Source organism: Podarcis melisellensis, assembly GCF_964234715.1.
Source record: "Podarcis melisellensis genome assembly, chromosome: 3".
Classification (NCBI taxonomy): Eukaryota; Metazoa; Chordata; class Lepidosauria; order Squamata; family Lacertidae; genus Podarcis; species Podarcis melisellensis.
The window spans coordinates 57,005,155-57,028,020 of record NC_138530.1 but is presented as its reverse complement, the minus strand read 5'-3'; the positions used below and the strand labels follow the sequence as shown (position 1 = coordinate 57,028,020).

The following is a 22,866-nucleotide window of genomic DNA, read 5'->3' as shown; positions in this document are numbered from 1 at the left end:
TTGATTTTTCCAATGGTTTTCTAGTCTTGACCATTTCAAAATACAGAAAAAGGAAACTCATACAAGCATGAATAGCTTACATATGTGCCTCACACACAGAACTCAAACTGAACAGAGAACTTGTGATGCAAAAAAGTCTGTTCAGTGGATGATGAGTATAATCCTAATTGATGAAGATAAAGTTTTGATGCCTGTTAGCAAATTTCCCATAAGTACATTACAAAGCTAATTGACTTTGTAGCAGAACATACTGAAATTAAAAGCTTGCCTCAGGAACATGGAAACTACCAAACCAGCAATAAAGAATGAAAAGTAATAGATATATAAGCAGCCCATAACAATTAAAAGCAATAGAGACTTTCCTTCTAGTAAGGATTAATTAATTCCTAGTTTAAAATCATATGGGACATGGGTGGCGCTGTGGTCTAAACCACAGAACCTAGGGCTTGCTGATCAGAAGGTCGGTGGTTTGAATCCCTGCAACGGGGTGAGCTCCTGTTGCTCGGTCCCAGCTCCTGTCAACCTAGCAGTTTCAAATAACGTCAAAGTACAAGTAGATAAATAGGTACCGCTCCGGCGGGAAGGTAAACGCCATTTCTGTTCGCTGCTTTGGTTTCTCCAGAAGTGGCTTAGTCATGCTAGCCACATGACCCGGAAAAACTGTCTCCTGACAAACATCGGCTCCCTCGGCCAGTAAAGCAAGATGAGCGCCGCAACCTCAGAGGCGTTTGTGACTGGACTTAACTGTCAGGGGTCCCTTTACCTTTTAAAATCATACACCAACCTGCTTGATGTTTCTCAGTTAGGATGAGTGTAGAAGCAGAGACTGTGCATATATTTTTCTGTTGGCAAAATGAATGTAGAGAGGGATAGGTTGAGTCTGGAGCTCTGCAATCGCCATGCCGCTGCCCTCTGCACTTTTCACCTCTTTTAAAAAGGACTGGATTATGCAAACTGCAGTATGTGAGATGAGTGCAAAGCCTGCACACAACGGTTGTGCCACACGGAATACAAGGCCAAGAGCTTTGCTATATTGCACCAAGGGTTCATCTAGACCTGCAGCAAGATGGATAACAAGATGGTTCTGAAAAGCCTATGAGAAAGGCGTGATGGGAAAGGCATGAAGCTGTCCTCTATAGTGCTGTGAACGCACCCACAATGCAGAAGCAAGTATCCAGAGCCATGCTGCCATTAAATATGGAGCATCGATTTAGCCATAATGGCTAATAAGTTTATCAATAACAATCCTGCATGTTTTTTTTCTTTAGGACCTTGTGGCAGTGAATTATGGAAAATAATTGTACATTGTGTTAAGATGTGAGTGCTCTTCACTGTTTCACTTCCAGCACTAAGTCCAGCTAGAGTCTCAGAACAGAATATGAAGACTGGCTTCTGGGATGCATTCTGTCCAGGAGCTTCGCCGCACAGGGGCTTTGGTGGCTGAGTGATGGCATTGGAAGGATCACAGCATAGCATAGGTTAGAATAGTGGCTTCTCATCAGAAGTCATGCACACTGCCTGGCTATATGCTCATGATAGTTGAGCAGTTATATTCCAAATAAGTGGAGATTCCTGTTAATAGTTAAGTTATGAATATTGGGGGGAAACAATCTCCAGAACAGAAAAGTGATTTCTCAAGGGAAGGTGTCTGAATCCCAAGTAACAAATTACGGCTCACAACTGTGCTTTTGTTAACATTAGAAATTGGTTGCCTAGAAAGGCCTTGTCTTGTCTAAAATATCGGGTGTGTCGATTTTGGTAAAGCTGCTTGCTAGCCAGGTTTGTAAAGATGCTAAGCAGTCACATTTTTATTGAGTTAATCGAGCATTGGCATAGGCAGATGGATCTAGCATAATCCATCTGTGTGTAAGACTTTTTAAAAAAGTTTTGTCCTAAAAAGATTGTCAGCAGTAGGAAATCTAGAGCTGAATTCAAGTGTATTTCAAAGCACTTATTAAACAAACACTTATTAAACAAAAAGTAGCTTTCGGGTGTCTTTTGAAAAAAAGTTTATTTAATCCCTCTGCCCTTCCTGTGTGATTTCCAAGAATCAATACCAGAGGTCCAAAAAAAAAAGAAGAGAATTTTTTGACTCACTACCGTGTGTGTGTGTGTGTGTGTGTGTAGGATTTATGTAGTGAATTGGGGAATGATACTGAGAAAAAACTATACTGTGTTGTCCACAGTTACATGGGGTTTGGGTTTCTCGCTCTCCTTACCATGTAATGATGCTTACTGGGACCTTAACACTGCTTGATTGTAGCAGTTTATAATAAATATTAAAATTATCAACAAAAAGTTAAAAATAAGCATTTAAAAACAATTGAAAGAAAAAGAAATTAAAGCATATCACTGCCTATGTGTCTGGATAGCCTTGCCTAAACAAAAATGTTTAAGCAGTTGTAGCCTTGAGATTATGCACACACAAACACACACACACACGTATGTATGTATGTATGTACATACGTACACATGTGTGAATTACGTGATGGTGGTGGTGTTTTACCACATATTTTCTACATAGTGGTGGTTGCCAGCAAAATATCCTGTGAGTGTCAATGTGCTGTGGCCCAGCAGATAATTTAGAATAGAAGCTATGCTTTCAGATTAACAGAATTAGGTTGTATAACCCTGACCTAGCAGCAACTTGTACATAAGAGCTGTACTGTGTCTCTGTTAGCAAATATTTTACCTTGTTTACATTCTTAAAAATGGATATTCTGAAAAATCCAAGGGAATAAAGGTAAGCAGCTTTCATTTCCCCTTACCCATTTCTGCCCACCGGAAAACGTGTGCACAAACTGAAATGCAAAACTGCTGTGAGAAGGCTGAATATAAATATAGTGAAGAAAAACTGAGGAAGGCAAGAAATACTTTTCTATAATAAGGGAGATGCTGAAGCTTAGCATCTACTTAGAAGCTCTCCTCCCTATTGTTTAGGGTGGGATGCTTTTATTATCTCCACTGCATTTCTATAAGAGGACGCTTTCAATTTTAAAAATAGAAATACATCAAGGCACCAAAGAGCAGTAACTAAAATAAGTAGTAGAACTCTTTCTTAAATTTTTAAAAACTAAATATCCTATAAACATACTAAAAGTACGGATCCAGTATCACTGGGTTTGATCTGGACCTGCTCTTCTGTGGACAGAAGGGCTCATTCCATTTGCAAAAGTGATTCCAATCCAGCTGAGGTTCTCACTGGAAATGGGGGTGGGGGTGGTCTGCTGATTCCCCCCTTTCTCCTGCAGCCTCGCCGCTTGTCCACCCGCAATGTCTGTGTGCCTCCCTGGCCTCTTATGGGAGGGGGAAGTGAATGCAGACCTGCTTTCCATGAAATGTATGAAGGGAGATTATATGTACTCATACACTTGAATTATAGGTTTGCTGATTGATGGGCTAGGTAGCATCCCTGGAGGCTGGATTCAGTTCAGGGGCAAATATTTTAACTCACTCAATATATTACACTATTTTTCTGCACATAGTATGTCTGCTGTTTACCTCATATATTTAAACTATAAGCAGAAAACAGTCCTTCATATAATGAAAGCTAACACTAAACCTATATTATGACTCTATGCTGTTCTTCCTATGGCTACATGAAACACAACTGAAAGGCACATATACTTATTTCATACTATTGAAAAAAATCTCAGTATCCTAAAATGTAGCTATGTTTGTGCCAGATCTAAAAAACTATTTTCTTTATACGTGTAGACCAAAAGATCACTTGTTTTAACACAGAGTAAGGAATACTTGTCATGAAACTAAGAGAATGCTAGGATCATTCTTTTTATATCAGTAGCTGCATTCTGCTGGCTGTCTTAATTACAGAGAGGGTTGCTTCTTCATACAGACTTCTCATTGTTAAGGAAAACTGGTATGTGCTAACAGCTGGATCATGGGGAAACTTAGGCTTTTGCTAATGTTGGAAAGAGGTGCTGTTAACATAAATTTAGCTCCACTGTCAGAGCACGGGGAAGAGAGAAGACACATAATATTCAGAGGCACACAATAAACCTATATTCCTTACTATGAACAATTTCTATATGTTGCAAGTAAATGTAACTAATATAACAGAAATTATCACAATTTTTATGAATTTATCTTCACCTCTGTCTGAAAGTGGATGAAGTAAGCAGTCTGATACTTGTCCCAAAATGAATTGGGCCCATCAAATGTTCAGAAAAAGTCCTTGAGTAGCCTGATTGACACAGGCCCTCTGCCACTTACTTGATTCTTCCTCAAGATGGGAAGACTCACAATGGAGGGGGCGGTAGCAGGCAGCTGAGAGCTCCTAAGAATTATGTTGGAGCATCTTCTGCTACCTGAAGATTGATTGTGGTTTTGAACTACAGAAACTGTGATCCCCTGTGGCAAAAGAGAAAGGGGGTGAAAAACAAAGTCTAAAAATAACATAAGGAGGGAATTGAACGTTGCACTATGTAGAGATTGTTCTGCCAGAGTAAGCATTTCAGCTTGCCAGATGGAATGATCCTACCTCTCTCCTCCCCCCCCCCACTTCCCAAAGATTTGTTTGTTTTTTGCAGGGAGTCCCATTGCACAAGCAGAAGTAGTTGTGCTGTCTTCCGCTGATGGGACTCATTAGTTGAATACCATCTATAAAGATTTTTATTGTACAAATACAGCTCAGGAAGGTATGGCCTTCCTATTGTTAGAAAATATATATATATTTTAAAAGAGTTATTTAAATACATTAATTGGCTTATCACAGTGTAAAATGGCTCTGTTCCATCTTTTTCTTTTAAAATACTGTGATTTTGCCAGACTTCTAACATTAATATTTTAAAATGTCTCTACACATCCAGAATATACAATAGCTGTTGTAAATGCCATGTAGTTTACCTATTTTTGCAAAGTTCATGTATGCATTGTATGTGTTTTACAAGAGTTCTTTGTTTACTTCAAATAGCATTACTCTGGATTCAGCCTTGAAACCTTGGATTACAAGGTTATTTTTTTGGAATAGAGAAAAAGAATTCACCAGCTTAAATAACAAATACAGAACGAATTAGTCACACAAGGACAAGTGCTTACTATAAAATTGGAATAGAATGAAAGAGCTATTCCTTTCATGTCAATAATAATAGCTGGTGCATTTTAAGCTTTGAAAAGAAGCCATGGTCTAGGGAAAAATTGTTCAAACCAATTCAGTTTAAAGTTCATTTAGAAATTATCAAGGTAACGTAAAAACCATTAAAATCTCATCTTGTATAAGATATATGTCATCTTTTGTATGTGATTCCAGTGCATGGCATGCTTCTTGACCAAAAAATACTTGCCACTACTAATTTATTTTTCAAGTGTTATAAAAAGTTTGAAAACAAAATATGTGCTTCAGAAAGTAGAATACCAACATCTCTTGGCAGATCATTAATGGCTCCCAGGAGGTTCCATGCACATGAGCATTCACTCTATATCAGTCTCTTACTGAGACAATCTATGTACGGAACTATTAACTCTGTTTAAGGCTAATATCTTTTTCTGTACTCAGGTACCACCTCCAATGGTGGCACTCATCATTTAGTGGTGTGGGTAGGGCTTGTCTGTGGCATATGTTAGTGGATTAGTTTTTCATGTGTTTCATTCATTGTTGTAAATGAATTCCATTGTTGTAAATTCCCGTTTCTAAATAGTTTTAATTTGCTGTATTTCACCTTGTTGAGTCTCTTCAAGACTTTTTTCTTTTGTATAATGCAGATGACAAATGAAATGATAATAGAAATTGCATTTGTCAGGTGTCTTATTTTTATTATCATTATATCAGAAGTGCAGAGGTTCTTCAGACCTCTTACTTATCAGTTACAGAAATCCCTTTGCAAAGAAGGATTGTGTTTCTTTTAATTTTATATAAAGCAGTGATTATCCGATGTACTTTACCTGCTTAATTTCTGACCCATTAAAATTTATTTTACATTTCCCTTTTCTTTCTTTGTAGGAAATTCCACTTACTTGGATGACCATGGGCCACCCCCTCGTAAGGTGAGCTACTTCTTATTTTCAGTTCAGCCAAAATTCTGTTGTAAGCTGCTATATTTGCACCAGGTTGGTTGGGTGTGCATTGGGCAGAAGGACAACTCTATCCCAGCCCTGCCAGCCTCTATTCATGCAGTGGCAAGGAGATCCCCATTACAGTTGCCAGTCACGGAAGCCGATGGATGTGCCACCAATGGGAATCCAAGCGGCAGCATCATGTGGAAAGCCCCAAAACAAGGCATTCCAGGGGAAAGGCTTAGCTTACCCAAGATCTTCCAGATTCCAACCTAGCCCAGTGATTTGCCTCTCCCGCATTTCCCTGTCTTTTGTTTCAGCCAGCATGAGCAGCAGGGCTTGCATCTTTTGTGGTGGTCCTGCTGCTCCAGGAAGCCCACCACAGCCTGTCATGGGTTTAGATTACAGGATTATTTACATATGGAATAAATATCTCTGTGGAAAGTATGGTGATGCAAGCTCTTTTCCTTCTGAAAGGGAAGACACAAAAGGCAGCAGTAAAACTTGGTTGATTTTCAGCTTCAACCTGGGATGGTTGTGAACTTTTGAACAAGTTCCCTTAGTTCAGACTCCCCCTCCCACCGACTCCTTCCAGTCTGATCTTGGCCCTATTATTGCCTTCACTTCTGCCATCACTTTCCAAACTTACCTTATTCATGATAAGAGACACTGTAGGAAAAGACCTCTAAGAAGTGGACAGATTGTGCCTAATGCTAGGGTGTTCTTCCTTTGCCCCTGGGAAGCTCAAATGATTGTGAGAAGGAATTCGAGGTGGATCTATACCAGATTGAGCAGATTTGGCTTACATATCAATAGTTTAGCCTAAAACAGTAAGGTGAATCCTGTATCTTCAAAAGAATTACATTATTGTATTATTTACATTGTATATGCACAGACTTTCTTGAGGGCTGTGGGTATGTGGGGATTGTTTGAAAGTGAAAAATAAAGAAGTTTAAAAAGGGGGGGGAAAGGAAAGGAAAGGATTGCAAAGCTTTGCTATTGTGTGAGTAATTTTCTCCTATTTAGACATATCTTCCAAATAGGGTAGTCAGACGTGGGGGGGGGGAGGGAGTTAGTTTTGCTTTAAAACTGCAATACACATTGATCTTTAGACATCCATTAGCAAGAGCCTACTTGCATAAAATGGTCAGTAGGTGTGTTTGAAAATACTTGCTGCTCAAACTGTACCTTTTTTTTTTACAACTAAATAGAATGTATATACCCAGGGCTTTATCCCAGTATTATTTATGTCTCTGAACATTGTTACTTCTGATTAATTTATATACATTAAAGGGTTGATGTGTAAATTAAGTACAGTGGTACCTCGGTTTAATCCGTTCTGGAAGTCCGTTCTTAAACCAAAACCGTTCTTAAACCAAGGCGCGTTTTCCCTAATGATGCCTGCCAATGCCCTTCCACCGTTTGGATTCCGTTGTTAAACTGAGGTAAAGTTCACAAATGGGGACACTACTTCCGGTTTTGTGGAGTTTGTAAACTGAATCGTTCGTAAACAGGGCTGTTCTTAAACTGAGGTACCACTGTACTGCTTTACAAAAAAAAATTATATATGCCTGCAAATTCTGAAAGTAATTCCCTAGTTGAATAGAGGTCACAACCTCTATCTGCAACTGCTGTGGCATCAGTGAATAAAGAATTGCACATTTCTGGCCATAAATTTTATCTTCTGGCTAAATCAGTGGTTTTGTCTTGGCTGCCACAATGTTTTCATGTCTGCTATAGCACTCAAGAGGGTTTTTTGTGTGTCACTGGGGGAAAGCACCATAAATCAGTGGTCAAATCTTTGGAATCTTGAGTGTTCTGAAAGGTAGCTCACATAAATGTTTGGTTTGATTTATTTTATGTTTTGTATTGCCATCCCTGCTCCCTCCCAAACTAGAAGCTATCAGTATAAGGAATGTTGTGTTTCAGTTTCAAATTTTCAATTCCCTTTTCTTTTACAACCTAATTTTTGTCAACATTCTCCTACAACTTTAAGAGAGTGTTGATTTGTAAACAACAACAAAAATCCAGGTCAGAACAGTAGGGATTGTTGTACCAAATGCTTCTGCTATCCATTTTGGTCTTTTAAGACCAAATCCATCTAGCATGCAAATTGGTGTGCTATAACTTTGATCTTCACAGTGTGAACCAGATGTTCTGAGATGCCAGAGTTGAAGAATCATGTTGAGCTGATGGCCCATGAAATGCACAAAGAATTCTGCTCCTTGCCTCCCACTTAATCTGGCTGCTAATAGCCTACTGAACCATGCAAGAGGGTAGTGGGAAGTGCCAAGTGTCACTCTTAAGCTTTGAGACATTTCTCAAACGTTTGTGTAAAAAGAATTGTGAGAGCTGAAAAATGGGAGATTATCCACATTAACTGCACAAGCAGAGGTACATGGTCCCTTTTATTTTTATTTCCTTATTTACTCACTAAGTCAATTGTCTTACCATCTGTTGCCTCTGTTTCAGTTATAGAAAAAAAATATCAAGACCAAAATCCAGATAGGATTGCCCTAAAAGGTATAAAAATAAATAACACTTAAAAATCTACCTGCAGATTGTCTTTTGTAATCTTGTCTTATAAATAACTGCTTGCCTATAGCAAGTCAACTAGGCACCAACTTTTCTGTAAATTGGGAGGGAACTAGCTCTTCCTGCCCCACACGGTACAATTCTATGCAGTACAGTGGTACCTCGGGTTAAGTACTTAATTCGTTCCAGAGGTCCGTTCTTAACCTGAAACTGTTCTTAACCTGAAGCACCACTTAGCTAATGGCACCAAAGCACGATTTCTGTTCTTATCCTGAAGCACTATTTCTGGGTTAGCGGAGTGTGTAACCTGAAGCGTATGTAACCCAAGGTACCACTGTACTCAGAAGCGATCCCAGTGACTAGTGATAATAGTTTTGAGGGTTTGATTGCAAGATTGATATAAGCCACATTATTTTAAGACACTCAGCTTGATCCTACATACCTTTACTAAGATTTAACCTCTCACTAAGTTCAGTATCCCTTGTTTTCAATAGGTTTACAAAGGATTACAGATGATCAGCACATAAGATTGCAATGAAAGTGTAGTATTCAGTGTTTAGTAAATGTTTTGATTGGGATCTACATCAATTAAAGAGTGGGGTGTTTATTTCTTTTTCAAATATTTCCATACTTAGGGATCCATAAATGTAGTCACCAAAACCAGCTACTACCTGATTCATCTTTATTTGATTACCACCTGTCCCCAGATGCTCAGCACAAAATGAGAGATACCTTACCTGTGATTGCTACATACGTTGTAGAGAATCTTGCTTCATGCAGAATGGGAGCAAGATTCCTACCTGTCTCCTGATTTTAGCAGTACACTCAAAGAACTTATTTTATTGCGGATTACTGTTTCATCTCATCAACATTTGGAAATAATTATTTGTTTAGGACCACAATCTCAACATAGCATGAGATTCATCATCATCAAATTTATATGCCGCCCTTCTTTCAAAAATTAAAGGGCAGTTTACAACATAAAAACACAAAATACATAGCATTAATAACAAAAAAGAAAAATCCTTTGATTCATTGTGTGGATTTTAGGAGATGTGTGGAAGACAGAATATTTGCTATTTTTTTCTCTTTACTATTCTATTTATATCGCCATGTTTCTGCCAAGGAACTCAGTGTGCCATGGATGGTTCTCCTCTCCATTTTATTCTCACAACACCCCTGTGAGGTAGGTTGGACTGAGAGACTGTGACTGGCCCATGCCGTGACATGAGCTTCATAGCTGAGTGGGGTTTTGAACCATGGTCTAACACTTTAACTGCTGCATCACACTATCACTCTGAATACTGTGAAGCAGCAGGAATCTCTCTCACTTCTGATGGTCTTCTATGCTTATCGTGGAGCTTAAGGCTGACCTAACTCCTCTTCTGAAACTTTCAAGTGCGTTGGCCGACTTGAAATAAGAGTTGTGTTGGTATCAACCTCAAATAATGTGGACCTTTTTAACTGTTAGTATTTATGATTGTTAAAATGCAGATCGCTTTGGGATGTCTCGTGGGATTCATAAAGGAAATGAATAAATGATAACATTAAAACTGAACTAATTATTATTATTTTTTGTAAAGATACATATTAGTTGAGTTGAGTAAACACTTTTCTCCTATCATCTCAGAATCCCTGGTGATGTTTTGTGCAGGGTTTTACCCCTCGCTTTTTTGTTTTGTTTTGTTACGTAGCTTATCTGTAGTTAGTCTAATGGGCTCTGTTGTGGAAAGTCAGTTTTATAAAGGCATATGATATATCAGTGGAAATTACAGCATATTCTAAAAGAAAAGGAATCACTTCAAAAAGGATTGAGGGGTTAGAAGTAAATTTCTGTTAAAACTGATTATAACTTTATTGGAGAACTCTTTTGGAAATGGGTGGTGGTGCTAGTAGGATTCTTGTAGCACACAGCGATCAGTGACTGGAATAAATTAAGCCAATGAGTTTATACTAATGAATGGAGCTAGGCTACAAGTGCAATCAACTGTAAATGTTTCTATGCAAATTAGGCATACATTTGGTAAGTGTCCAATAATGGCAACAGTTGTATCCTTTGAAATGTCCATTTGCTGAAAACAAGAAGACATTGCTGCCTAAGACAATATAAGTTTTTCAATGTGTAAAGTGGTGGAGAAGCAGGACACAAGCTTTGGATGTGTGTGCTAGGTTTGAACCCTTAAATTTCCAGTTAAAGGATGTCAGATAGCGCAGCTATCAATGATCCCTGTTTGAGACCGTAAAGAACCACTGCAGGTGGAAAGGTGATACTGAGATGGAGCAGGCTGGTATAGGCCAGGACCATCCCATCTGTTCCTATGATTCATAAACATGGATTTCACAGAAAACTTACAAGGGGGATATTTGTAAGCTGATGAGAAATGATATTCACTCACTTGAGAACCTCCTTTCTCTCCAGAGAGCAATTGCATTTTTTGGGAGGTTGGTTAAAGCCAAGGAAATGTACATACAGTACTTGAGATGCCAGATGATAAAAACTTGGCCCTTTAAGGCATAAATATTTTAATAAAGAAAAAGGTTAAAGATCAGCTAGTGAGATTCTGCTTCTCATTATGTGTGTCATTTAACTGAATTTTATTTAGAATAGACCTAATGAAATTAATGGACTTAAAGTCATGGTCATTCATTTTAGTAGGGCTGTTCTAAGTAAAATCTAGTTGAATACCCCAGCTATCCTTAAAGTGGTAGTGTCGGGTGCACAAGGCAACCTTTTTTTGTAGTGACCCCAATCTATGGAAATCCCTACTTAGGGAGATTTGTTGATGTTTGCCTTCCTTCTCAAGCCAAAACCTTTCTCTTTACTCTGGTTTTCATGTGGCATTGCTGATGGTGACATTTTTGATTTTGGGTTCAGTAAGGAGGATTTTGGTTTTCTATACTGTATGTCACATTGTAGAAATTGACTACTAATTGAGCCTAAATTAAATAATTTAAGCTTGCACAGAGTCCCAAATTGATCTGCATTACCTACCTTCCACCTTCTGTCTTAATATCCTCGTTTCTGAAAATTAACTTGGGGGGTGAGGCAGTGGAGAAGGCTTCCAATCCTACTCCTCAGTGTCCAGACCTTAGTCAGTTTAGTGTTTAGTGTTATGTTTGAGCTCTGCACTGTGACTAATCTTAACCACAGCCTGTTCAGTTAAACCCAGTTCATACCCTATAGTTAGAAATTGCCTTGTTTCAGTAACCATAGTTAAGACCAACTACAGTTTGTCCCTGTTTGAACACAAAGGCAGGCCGAGGCAAAACAAAAGCAGGAATGAAAGCTTTAAATCTCCTTGCAGACACAGTGGAGGAAGGAGTGGGAGTAACTATTTCCTATATCTGTTTGGATTTAAGTAAACATATAATATTTAGATTTATAGTTGAATCCTATACATATCTTGTGTGAATGTTTCGGAAATGATGAAAAGAGTAAAAACATTTAAAGCAGCAGAGATGGCTCATGAGTAGGAAGATGAGAACTCTCCCACACCTTGGGGATGAAATAGGTCTGCAACATTCATTTTTCAGACAAGTCTAGTTGATTTTCATACGACTACAGCAGATTTAGGTGCTTAATGAAAGCTATGCTTCTTGCACAAATTGATATGCAAGTCTAGCCACGTAAGTGAAGGATCCAACTGAATAAATTGCACAAAACAATGCAATTTAGCATCGACAGAATAGGAATTATCCAGTCAAAACTGGTGAGAGATTTTCAGCCTCTTGAGGTCTTATTTCCGTATGTTGTATTTTTATAAAACTTTCACCTGTTGTACTTTTGACAGTTTCAGACAAATTAGAATATTAAGCAGTCAACATTTTTTAGGTACACAGTTAGTTTATTGGTAGTTATTTAAAGTTTGTGATAAATATTTGATATAAAGCACAGTGGTTACATAGCACTATTAAAGCACTTTTAAAATATGCAAAATGTTACTCATGAATAAATAACATTTCCTGCGGCTAGTCATGAAGATGTAATTCAGATAACAGCCATATCACTTTGTGTCAGACAGTCAACAGAAATGAAGTAGTAATAATTCAAAATATTAAAAATTAAATTGAAAACTAAATGAAAGCTGTGATTTCCAAAGGCAAGCTTTGTGAATGAAAAATCTTATTAACTTCTCAGTCTGTCCTGTAGAGGCTGCATTAATAAGATTTTAAAGTGATATGCACTTGAAGTAAGGCTGGTTTAGTGAAGTAAGCAGTACAGCTGAAGACTGCATGCAGAAGTAAACATTTTTGCATTGACTAATAAGTGGCTTGAATGAATGAATCAATGAATCAATGAACCAGTGCTACTCCCCAAAAAGAATGCTGTCCTGATATCTACACTGGCATTTATTCAGATGGGAATTGATTGGAATTAAAATTTCTTCATCAAAGATTATTCATTCTCATTGCTCAGTTCTTTCTAAGGGGGTGCAACTCTGAAGTTGGACATTAAACTTGTTAGAATTGAAACACACTATGCATATTTTGAAACTCTAGCTGAGTAACAACCAGACAGGGGAAGGAAGTGGCAAGGATGCAAATAGATCTCTCGTAATTGAAAAGTGCAGTCAGCTCATTGTTCTTCTCAGGTAATAGAAACAATAACTAATTGAATATTATTGCTAGTACATTTGACAGAGAAATTAGGGGGAAAGGATTTGTGGCATTTTAAGGCTAACATTAGGGTGGCGCTGTGGGTAAAACCTCAGTGCCTAGGGCTTGCCGATCGCATGGTCTGCGGTTCGAATCCCCGCGGCGGGGTGAGCTCCCGTCTTTCGGTCCCAGCTCCTGCCCACCTAGCAGTTCGAAAGCACCCCTAAGTGCAAGTAGATAAATAGGTACCGCTTTATAGCGGGAAGGTAAACGGCGTTTCCGTGTGCTGCGCTGGTGCCGGCTCGCCAGAGCAGCTTCGTCACGCTCGCCACGTGACCCGGAAGTGTCTCCGGCCTCTTAAGTGAGATGGGCGCACAACCCTAGAGTCGGACACGACTTGCCCGTAAAGGCAGGGGTACCTTTACCTTTAAGGCTAACATTTATTGTGACATAAACTTTTTGTAGGCTAATACTTTAGTCCACAATAATTCTGTTAAATCTTAGATGTGATTTATTATATTGCTATACAGTGGTACCTCAGATTAAGTACTTAATTCGTTCCGGAGGTCCGTACTTAACCTGAAACTGTTCTTAACCTGAAGCACCACTTTAGCTAATGGGGCCTCCTGCTGCTGCTGCTGCTGCTCCACCGGAGCACGATTTCTGTTCTCATCCTAGAGCAAAGTTCTTAACCAGAAGCGTATGTAACCTGAGGTACCACTGTAATAGCTTAACACAGAGAGAAGAAATACTTCCTGGATTCTGAGCCAGTGCTTTTTTTCAATCTCTGAAATATGTGCATTTAATTTTGAAACACTCATCTATTGAGTTACAACAAAATTATTCTGTGTATTTTAAAGATTTCTAAATAGGAAGGCTAATGTGTATCTCTTTGTCTAGGTACTTCCATTCCCTAGCCAAGTGGTGTATAACAGAGTTGGAAAGTGTGGGAGTCGAACTGTGGTTTTGCTGTTGCGAATTCTGTCTGAGAGACACGGGTTCAACTTGGTTACATCAGATATTCATAATAAAACCAGGCTAACCAAGAATGAACAGGTAAGTTGTTTCTGTCTTTTTGTATGTTACAGTTTTCATTTTTAGAGTAATTTAATTCTGAGTATTTTTGATAGGGCATTGCAGTGAATTATTTTTCAGTAGAATTAGAAATAATTTCATATTAAAAATTATCACTTTTCTAACAAGCTGTTAACTGCATATATTTTTTTATCATTCTGGCAAATGGTATCATAAGTAAATTATAGCTGAGCTGATAATTAAGTTCATTTTTGCTACTGTTTTATCAGTATTTAAGGGGGCCCTGCTTTTGGCAATTTGTGGTGAATTAAACTGTAAGCAACGTGAAAGTGTTCACTTATTCCGGAAATGTTGCATTGAATAGACTTCATTTGCTCCTAGATTTTTAATGGTCAGGATCATTCATTTGAAACCAGGAATTGTTGCTCTTAGTCAAAGTCCTATGAAATTCAGCGAGACTTACTCCCAGGTAAATGAGGTCAGGATTGCAGTCTAAATCAGCTTCCTTAACCTTCAGTGGTGTTGGTGCATAGCCAAATTTCATTGGCTATATAGCATTGTGAGGTCATTGAATTTTCTGGGATTGTCTGAGAATACTGTTTGAAAGAGAGAGAATTCCTAACCAAGGAAGGAAATGGGCACTGAAGCAGCAGCAGATTGGGGAAACAATGACAGCAAATAGTATGGAGAAAGGCAAACATTTTCAGAGGTTGGTTGTTTTTCTTTCTGGGCCCTGCTCTAAAAGCTCTTCTTTTGCACTGAAAGCCGAAAAGGCTAATCAGTCATTGCAGCCTGAAAACAAGCCATGAAATTATCCAGTGTAAGATACTGATGCTTACTTTTAGGATCAAAGCTGCTGCTGCATGCTATGAGGATCAATTAACCCTGTATATAGTAGTTGTCCAAAAATAATAATCAGAGACAGATCTTGCAATAAGGACTGGGAGTTCAGAATTTTCCAAGTGGAAGCAGAACATCAAAAAGGTTTGAGGCAAGGAATGGGGTAAATGGGTTTTGCAGTGAAAGCTACAGATAGGGGAGAGAATATTGGAGGCCAGTGGGACTGGCCCAATACATTTTGGCTCCTGGAGCAAACCACAAAATGGTCCTTCCCCCCCACAACCAGGGAAGAAGGGGTAAATGAAGATCTAAATCAAGAACAGAGGGGAGCATAAAAATCAAACAGTGGTGGTTGAAGAGGGAATCAAAACCTGTCACAGATGCGAAGGGACCCACTCTGAATTATGCCGTTCAGATGCAGAGCCCAGGAAACCACAGAGGGCAGCACCCACCAATTCCTCCCTAGGGGTGGGAGGAGACCAGCAGAGCCTCCTATTCACTGAGAGGCCTCTGTGACATTGGGGTGTGTGTGCTGCCGAGGAGGTGACAGATTTGGACTCCAAAGAGCATGCCATAGCTGTTGCTGCCATGCGGCAGCCACCGCCAATGCATTCCTTGGAGGTCGGATCAGTTGCCTCTGTGGATCCTGCTGCCTGAAGTGGTCGCTTCTCCTTGCCTCATGGGTGGGCTGGCCCTGGAGGGACAGCAGCGGCAATTGAGAATGGGAAAATAAACAGGAATTCTATTTCAATTATTAGCAAGCTGACTAGATCCGCATGCAGTGGAGTTTTCATGAGCTTCTGTAATTTAAAGGGGAATGGACCTTCAAACTGTTAATGGCTAGTCAGTTTCCTTTTGGCCCATAGACTCCTGCTATGTATATACAGCTTACTTTGTGGTTTGCTTAGTGCCTGTTGCTTTAAGACTCCATACTCTTGGGCTAGATTAACTAGATACTATTGTCATGAAACCCACTTTGCCACATAGTAAGTCTATTATAATTCCACACTTTGCCACCTTCCCCAAGCAGCAGACTTGTTTTCCCTGTGTTGCTCCAAACCAGGGGTCAGCAACCTTTTTCAGCCATGGGCGGGTCAACTGTCCCTCAGACCATGTGGTGGGCCGGACTGTATTTTGAAAAAAATAATGAAGAAATTCCTATGCCCCACAAATAACCCAGAGATGCATTTTAAATAAAAGCACACATTCTGCTCATGTAATAATAATAATAATAATAATAATAATAATAATAATAATAATAATAAATTTTATTTATATCCCGCCCTCCCCAGCCGAAGCCGGGCTCAGGGCGGCTAACAACACCAAAATAGTGCAACATTATAAAAACATTATAAAAATTAATTAAAATCAAGATTGATGGCAACCATAAAGTTTTGTAAAGGTTGCCAAGGAGGGAGTCAGGCTGCGCCCTAACCAAAGGCCTGGCGGAACAGCTCTGTCTTGCAGGCCCTAGGGAAAGATGTCAAGTCCTGCAGGCCCCTTGTCTCTTGTGACAGAGCATTCCACCAGGTTGGAGCCGCAGCCGAAAAAGCCCTGGCTCTAGTTGAGGCCAGCCTAACCTCTCTGTGGCCTGGGACCTTCAAGGTGTTTTTGTTTGGAGACCGTAAGTTCCTCTGTGGGGCATTCCAGGAGAGGCGGTCCCGTAGGTACGAGGGTCCTAGGCCGTATAGGGCTTTGAAGGTTAAAACCAGCACCTTAAACCTGATCCTGTACTCCACCGGGAGCCAGTGCAGCTGGTATAGCACCGGATGAATGTGATCTCGCAGCGAAGACCCCGTCAGGAGTCTTGCTGCGGCATTCTGCACCCGCTGGAGTTTTTGGGTCAGTCTCAAGGGCAGCCCCACGTAGAGCGAGTTACAATAATCCAGTCTGGAGGTGACCGTCGCGTGGATCACAGTAGCTAGGTCAGGGCGAGAGAGGTAAGGAGCCAACTGCTTAGCTTGGCGGAGATGAAAAAATGCCGCCTTTGTAATAGCTGCAATCTGCGCCTCCATGGAGAGGGAGGTATCGAAGATTACACCCAAACTCTTAACGGACGGTGCTGGCACTAATTGCACCCCCGCAAGAGATGGGAGTTGCCCCCTCAGTCCCATATCATCCCGTCCCAGCCAGAGGACCTCTGTCTTCGAAGGATTTAACTTCAACCGGCTCCCACGTAACCATCCAGCCACAGCTTCCAAGCATCTGATCAGTGTGTCTGGGGCCGAGTCAGGATGGCCATCCATCAACAGATAGAGTTGGGTGTCATCAGCATACTGATGGCAGCCCAGCCCAAAACTCCGGACAAGCTGGGCGAGGGGGCGCATAAAGATGTTAAAAAGCATCGGGGAGAGAATCGCACCCTGAGGCACTCCACACACCAAGGAGTGGCGCGATGACAATTCCCCCCCCAAGCGCCACCCTCTGTCCCCGACCAGAGAGAAACGAGCGCAGCCATTGAAGGACTGTGCCCTGGATCCCCACGTCGGCAAGGCGGTGGTCCAGAAGTGATCGACCATGTCAAAAGCTGCTGACAAATCTAGTAGAATCAGCAGCCCTGACCCGCCTCGATCCATCTGTCTACGAAGATCATCTGTTAGGGCAACCAGAGCCGTCTCGGTTCTGGTGTAAAAACACCAGGCAGGCCCCACAAATAACCCAGAGATGCATTTTAAATAAAAGCACACATTCTACTCATGTAATTCCCAGTCTGATTCCCAGACTGTCCGCGCACCGGATTTAGAAGGCAATTGGGCTGCATCCGGCCCCAAACACAGCCTGGGAAGCCCTTGCTGTTGTCTCTAGAATTTCTCGCAACCCTCAGTTTATTCTGGGTCCTCCTAGCTCCATCCTTTGAAGCCGTTCTTAAAGGCTTGTGTAAATTGAGCCATTTTATGATGTTGTTAGCGTCACCCCATACACACTATCATTTTATAAGAAAGTAGGATTGGCCATGATTAAGATTATAAACATCTGAATACCTACGCTCCATTGAACTTGGTGGGGCTTACTTCAGATTAGAGATGCACATTATTGTGATGTAAATGACCTGACTTTAATTTAAAAATAATTTTCTCACAGCAATATATGTATAATTTAAAGCCATTGTTTATTTTTATTATTTCCCAAATCTTTGCAGATTTTAAACAAAAAATCATTGTAGAATATGAAAATGTGTTGCTTACTAAAATATTCTTGTGCAGTGAAAACGTTGTACCTGTTGGTTTATAATCTAAGTTAAAGTTCTCTGGATTTTATCTAAAGTGGATCAACATTTTTGTTTTCCTTTTAAAAAATGAAAAGGAATGATTTGAAGAACTTATATGTTTAGTGTTGATACAGTAAAAGGTTATTTTAGTTCCAGGTAACCAATTACATTTCCTTTGGATGAAACTGGATTTTGTTTGCATCCTTCATATGAGTGGCCTTTCGCTTAACCTGTCATGAATCAACCATTTCTCTACGCCACCAAGTGGAATGCTGCTGAAAACGCAGCCCAGTGTTATTCTAAACAATCTTGTACACCCTTATTGGGAGATCCAAGACAATATTAAGGAGCAAAATTTGTCTCAGGCTGCAGTACTAAAAATACTTATTAGAATGTAAGACCCATTGGACACAGTTTAACTTCCTCTTGAGTAAACATGTATAGATTGTGCTGTCAATACAGTATTAACCTTTGCTCTGTGATTTCAAAAATTGAAAGGCAGAAATAAGCCCTACAGTTGGGTGTGCTAGGTTTAATAATTCTGTCACTCTCCTATAGTCTTATGGAGTTGCCCTTTCTATAATGTACAGAAATGGAAGTAAGTCAAAATTGTGATCGAATAAAAAGGCTGCTGTTATCAAGCCTCCTCAGTAGACACATGTTAGACATTGGCATTCGTGCATCTTGGCAGATTTACCCAGTAATTTATACTCACACAGGTCTTAAAGATGCAGATATCTATTGAGAATCAAAATATACACATTTAACATTTCAGCGGGGTATAGCTCCACAACAATTCATATCTATTAACATCAGTGGGCAGTAACAATATGCATACATTTCTACGGTTTCGGGGGATTAGCTAACTACAGAACAACTAAATGCACACACACAAGAAGGAACAAGCGCACAAGGCATTGGAGGAGATGGGGGGCTGAGTTCAGCCTGCACTGTCTATCTGGGCTCATCTTGCAGACCAGGCCTCATTCATGCACAGCTGAGCAGGAGGATTCTTCTGGGCAAAGGAGGCCCCTGAATACCAGCTTCTGGGAGCTTCATGTGAGCAGAGTGCTGTTGCATCCAGGTCCTGCCATGTGAGAAAAAGGGCTAGATGGTCCATTGGCCTGATTCCGCTGGCTTGTCTGTTCTTCAGTCACACACACTCAAAGATAGGAAGATGCAACAGTTGTGAAGGCTCTGAGAGACAGTATGGGGAGAAACATGTGCCCTGCTGAGCAGTCCTAGATGTTGACTACATAACCTGCTTCCCCTGCCTAGGTGAGGCAGGAAAAACATCAAAGGCAGCAAACAGACCCAGCAAACAGACCCAAAAGCTTTATGGATCTCAGATTCAGCTAGCAAAGATCCAAGGAAAGGGATGAAAAGTTGTGAACCCAGGAATGGGTTGTTGAAGCAGCCACACCAAGCTGGGACATCTGCTTCAGCAAACACGGGCCCAGAGACAGTAAAGGAAAAAGCAGGAGAATCTGATCTCTGGTTCTCGCTAGCTAAGTGATTTCAGGCCCAGTGATATTCAGCAGAGTGGATCTGGGGAGCACAAAACCACATAGGTGCCTGAGCAATTGATTTTCATAGTGGAACTAGCCAAAGCCACAACAAAAAAATGGCTCCATTAGACCAGTTTTTCTGGACGAAAGCATCAAAAGAAATGCAAGCATTGGCTGGGTCAGGGAGGTGTCATTCCACATTTCCTATACCTAATATGAGTTGTTTAGTCAGTGTGGTGGGATTTTCTTTTGCGGAGACACATGGCAGTAGTAATTCTTCAGCTAGTTTGACTAGATCTAGCTTTGGGCTTCTGCAGAAGGGAAGATTGCTATTGAAGTCAGGCCCTGCTCACTGTAGAACCTGAGACTATGCCTGCATTCTAGAGGATTCCAGGGTGCACAGACTGTATGTAGAGTGATCAGCATGAGAATGCCCTTTGATTTGTTCCAACCAAGGGACCTGCACAGTCTGCCTATATGGCTGAGCTAACCCTTCTCTTGTCTTTACTGCAGTTTTCCTCCCCCCCCCCCTCCTCCTCCTCACATGAATCTTCTGTTGAGCTGGGGAGAGAGGAGCCGCAGAGTAGACTTGGTAGGCATATGAAACAGGTGCACTGGAGAACAGCTTGGGTAGTCTGCCTTGCTTTTGGCTAGCCAAGAAGTTTCCAGTAGTATGATGGAAAACGGTATATAGTGGTATTTATGCTATAACAAGTAAATACATCCAAACTAGAACAGCATTTCCAGCAATTTAACGTAGGCTGCAATCCTGTGCATATTTACTTGGGAGTAAGCCCCACTAAACTAGAGTGAAGAAACACGCATATTACCACCTTCTACAAACATATTTATTTCCAATTTGTGCATTGCTTTATATTGTCTAATTGGACAAATCTGTATGTAATCTTGCTCAGTTACTGTAGCCCTCAAGTTAAAGGAATGGTAACAGTCAAGTCCACCCCCCACCCCCAAATACAACTAGAAGTTTTTCTAAAGCCAATTAGAATAATCTGCGCAGAGCAGAAGTCAGGAAATCAGAGCTGCAAGAATGTCTGGAATTCCTTTGCACACATCTCTCTTAACGCTTTCAGGAGCCTGACATATTACAGAACACTCTAAAAGCTGAAAGTGAGTGCTGAGAACTGTATTTCACCCCCCTTTTTAACCAAATATATTCTGAAATTAAAAGTAAAATCTAGCTTTGCTATTGCTTAAATCTTGGAACTGCATTCTAAAATGACCTAAACACAACCAGGCCAAAATAGTGAGGGGAGAGGAAAAACTATCCTGATAGTTGAGACCAGCTTTTGAAAAGCGATCTCCATGGAAACAATAGCATAAGCTTTCTTAAATAATGGAAAAGGTAGATTACGACTTAATGCCTGACCAGTCAGTAGATACAAATGAAAGAATAAACTCGGGGCCGACAGTAAATAAACACCTTTTATTTCTCTCACATGGGCATGAAAGAATTTTTTTAAGTTACCAAAAATTAGGTCTACGGTTGGTGGCAAATAGAATGTACAATAGTGACCAAACAATTTTACATGACATCACACCAGGGCTTTTTTTTCAGCCAGAACACTCTGGGCGCCCCCTTAAAAAGCCCTTCCTGAAAGAAACTCAACAACTTTGGTTTGTCCGTCAAAAAAAGGTGGGAGTTCCTGCACCTCTTTTTCTCGGGAGAAAAAGCACTGTATCACACCATTGCAATGCAAGTTCTATGTGGTAGAATTACGTTATGTTTATTTAGACTTTGACTTATTCATTTGTGTTCTTTTAGGCCCATCTGTCTCCTGGTATACACTGCAAAGTTGTGCATAATTTTGTTAAGAGAAGCAATACATTTCTACATTAAATAAATATAGGTGGTGTAATATTTTTGAACAGTATGTGTGAATTTCATGCACATATTCTGATGGGCAGGTGATTGAATGCGATGGGTTTTTAACATTAGAGCAGATATTCCAATTAAGTGCAAAGTCTAGGACAATCCCCTGCAGGCACCAAGAAATGTATGTGGCCATGCTGTTACTGGTCCCAAGGAACCTTTCATTCAACATTTAAAAGGTTGACCTTAGAAATGCACTGCTCCTTGCACATACTGCTTTATGAAGTTGTTACTTTCCGAAGCACCACAGTAAATAGAGCAAAAGTCAGGCACAGCAACTGCCAGTAGGAATAGAAGAAAACTACCTTCCTGCTTATCTCACAAAATTGATGCAACAAGCATGTGAATTGGTGAAGCAAAGTATATTGACATTTAGAACTTTTGCAGGCTAGGAGGTCACAGAAGTGGCCTTATTTTCTCCCATATTAGTGTAGCATAGACAATCTCTATTCCTTCCCATTACTCTTGATAGACAGTGCTGGAGTCAGGGGCACTGACTTGACCCCTGCTTATGGGTGTCCAGCGGCACATGCAATGTAGCATGACATCATGATATCACACCATACCATAATGACATCACATTGCATCATGACGTCACATTACATCGCACGTAGCGCCTGGGAGCCCGGAATTTGCGTCAGAGGCTGCATAACGCCTTGGACACTATCCCCAAGGCCCCCATGAGGCCTTGGATGTGACTTACAGTGCTTTGCAAGGCCCCAGAAGTCATGTCAGAGGCCCTGCAGTGCAGTTGCTGAGCACACACAACAATTTTTTGTGAGTGCCCAGGCCCCCATATAGTTAGTGCCAGTGGCTGGGATCTAATGTATCAGTACCTCAAAGAAACAAATCTCTTCTGAAGTTTGGGTGCCACATTTTGACAAGCTTGATTTTAAATTCAGTGTGTTCTTGTTTTTAGATGGAATTGATTAAAAATATAAGCACTGCCGAACAGCCCTATTTATTCACTAGACATGTTCACTTCCTCAATTTCTCAAGGTAAGATAGTTCCTCACTTATAGTGTTTTATATGGTATGTTTAATTTAACAGACAATTGATTTATTTAAAGCTTTCATTTTCAGTTTAGTGTACAGTCACTGCAATATGTGTGTATCTCACAGAACCTTGTGGGCAGAGCAAAATGGGCAATATTTATCTAGCCACTGCGCCTACTCCTTTTTCTATCCTGACTGGGCACAATAATCTAGGAAACACCCACCTGTATGCTCTGGTATCTGTA

At 40.4% G+C, this 22,866-nt stretch overlaps 1 protein-coding gene across 1 annotated transcript in view; it reads left to right on the top strand.

The window, feature by feature from the left end:
• Positions 1 to 22,866, top strand: part of UST (uronyl 2-sulfotransferase) — a 128,178-nt gene that overhangs the window by 39,946 nt on the left and 65,366 nt on the right. The window contains exons 2-4 of the mRNA XM_081905209.1: positions 5,960 to 6,003; positions 14,044 to 14,199; positions 22,545 to 22,624. Coding sequence (XP_081761335.1) covers positions 5,960 to 6,003; positions 14,044 to 14,199; positions 22,545 to 22,624 — 280 coding nt within the window. The remainder of the gene's footprint in view (positions 1 to 5,959; positions 6,004 to 14,043; positions 14,200 to 22,544; positions 22,625 to 22,866) is intronic.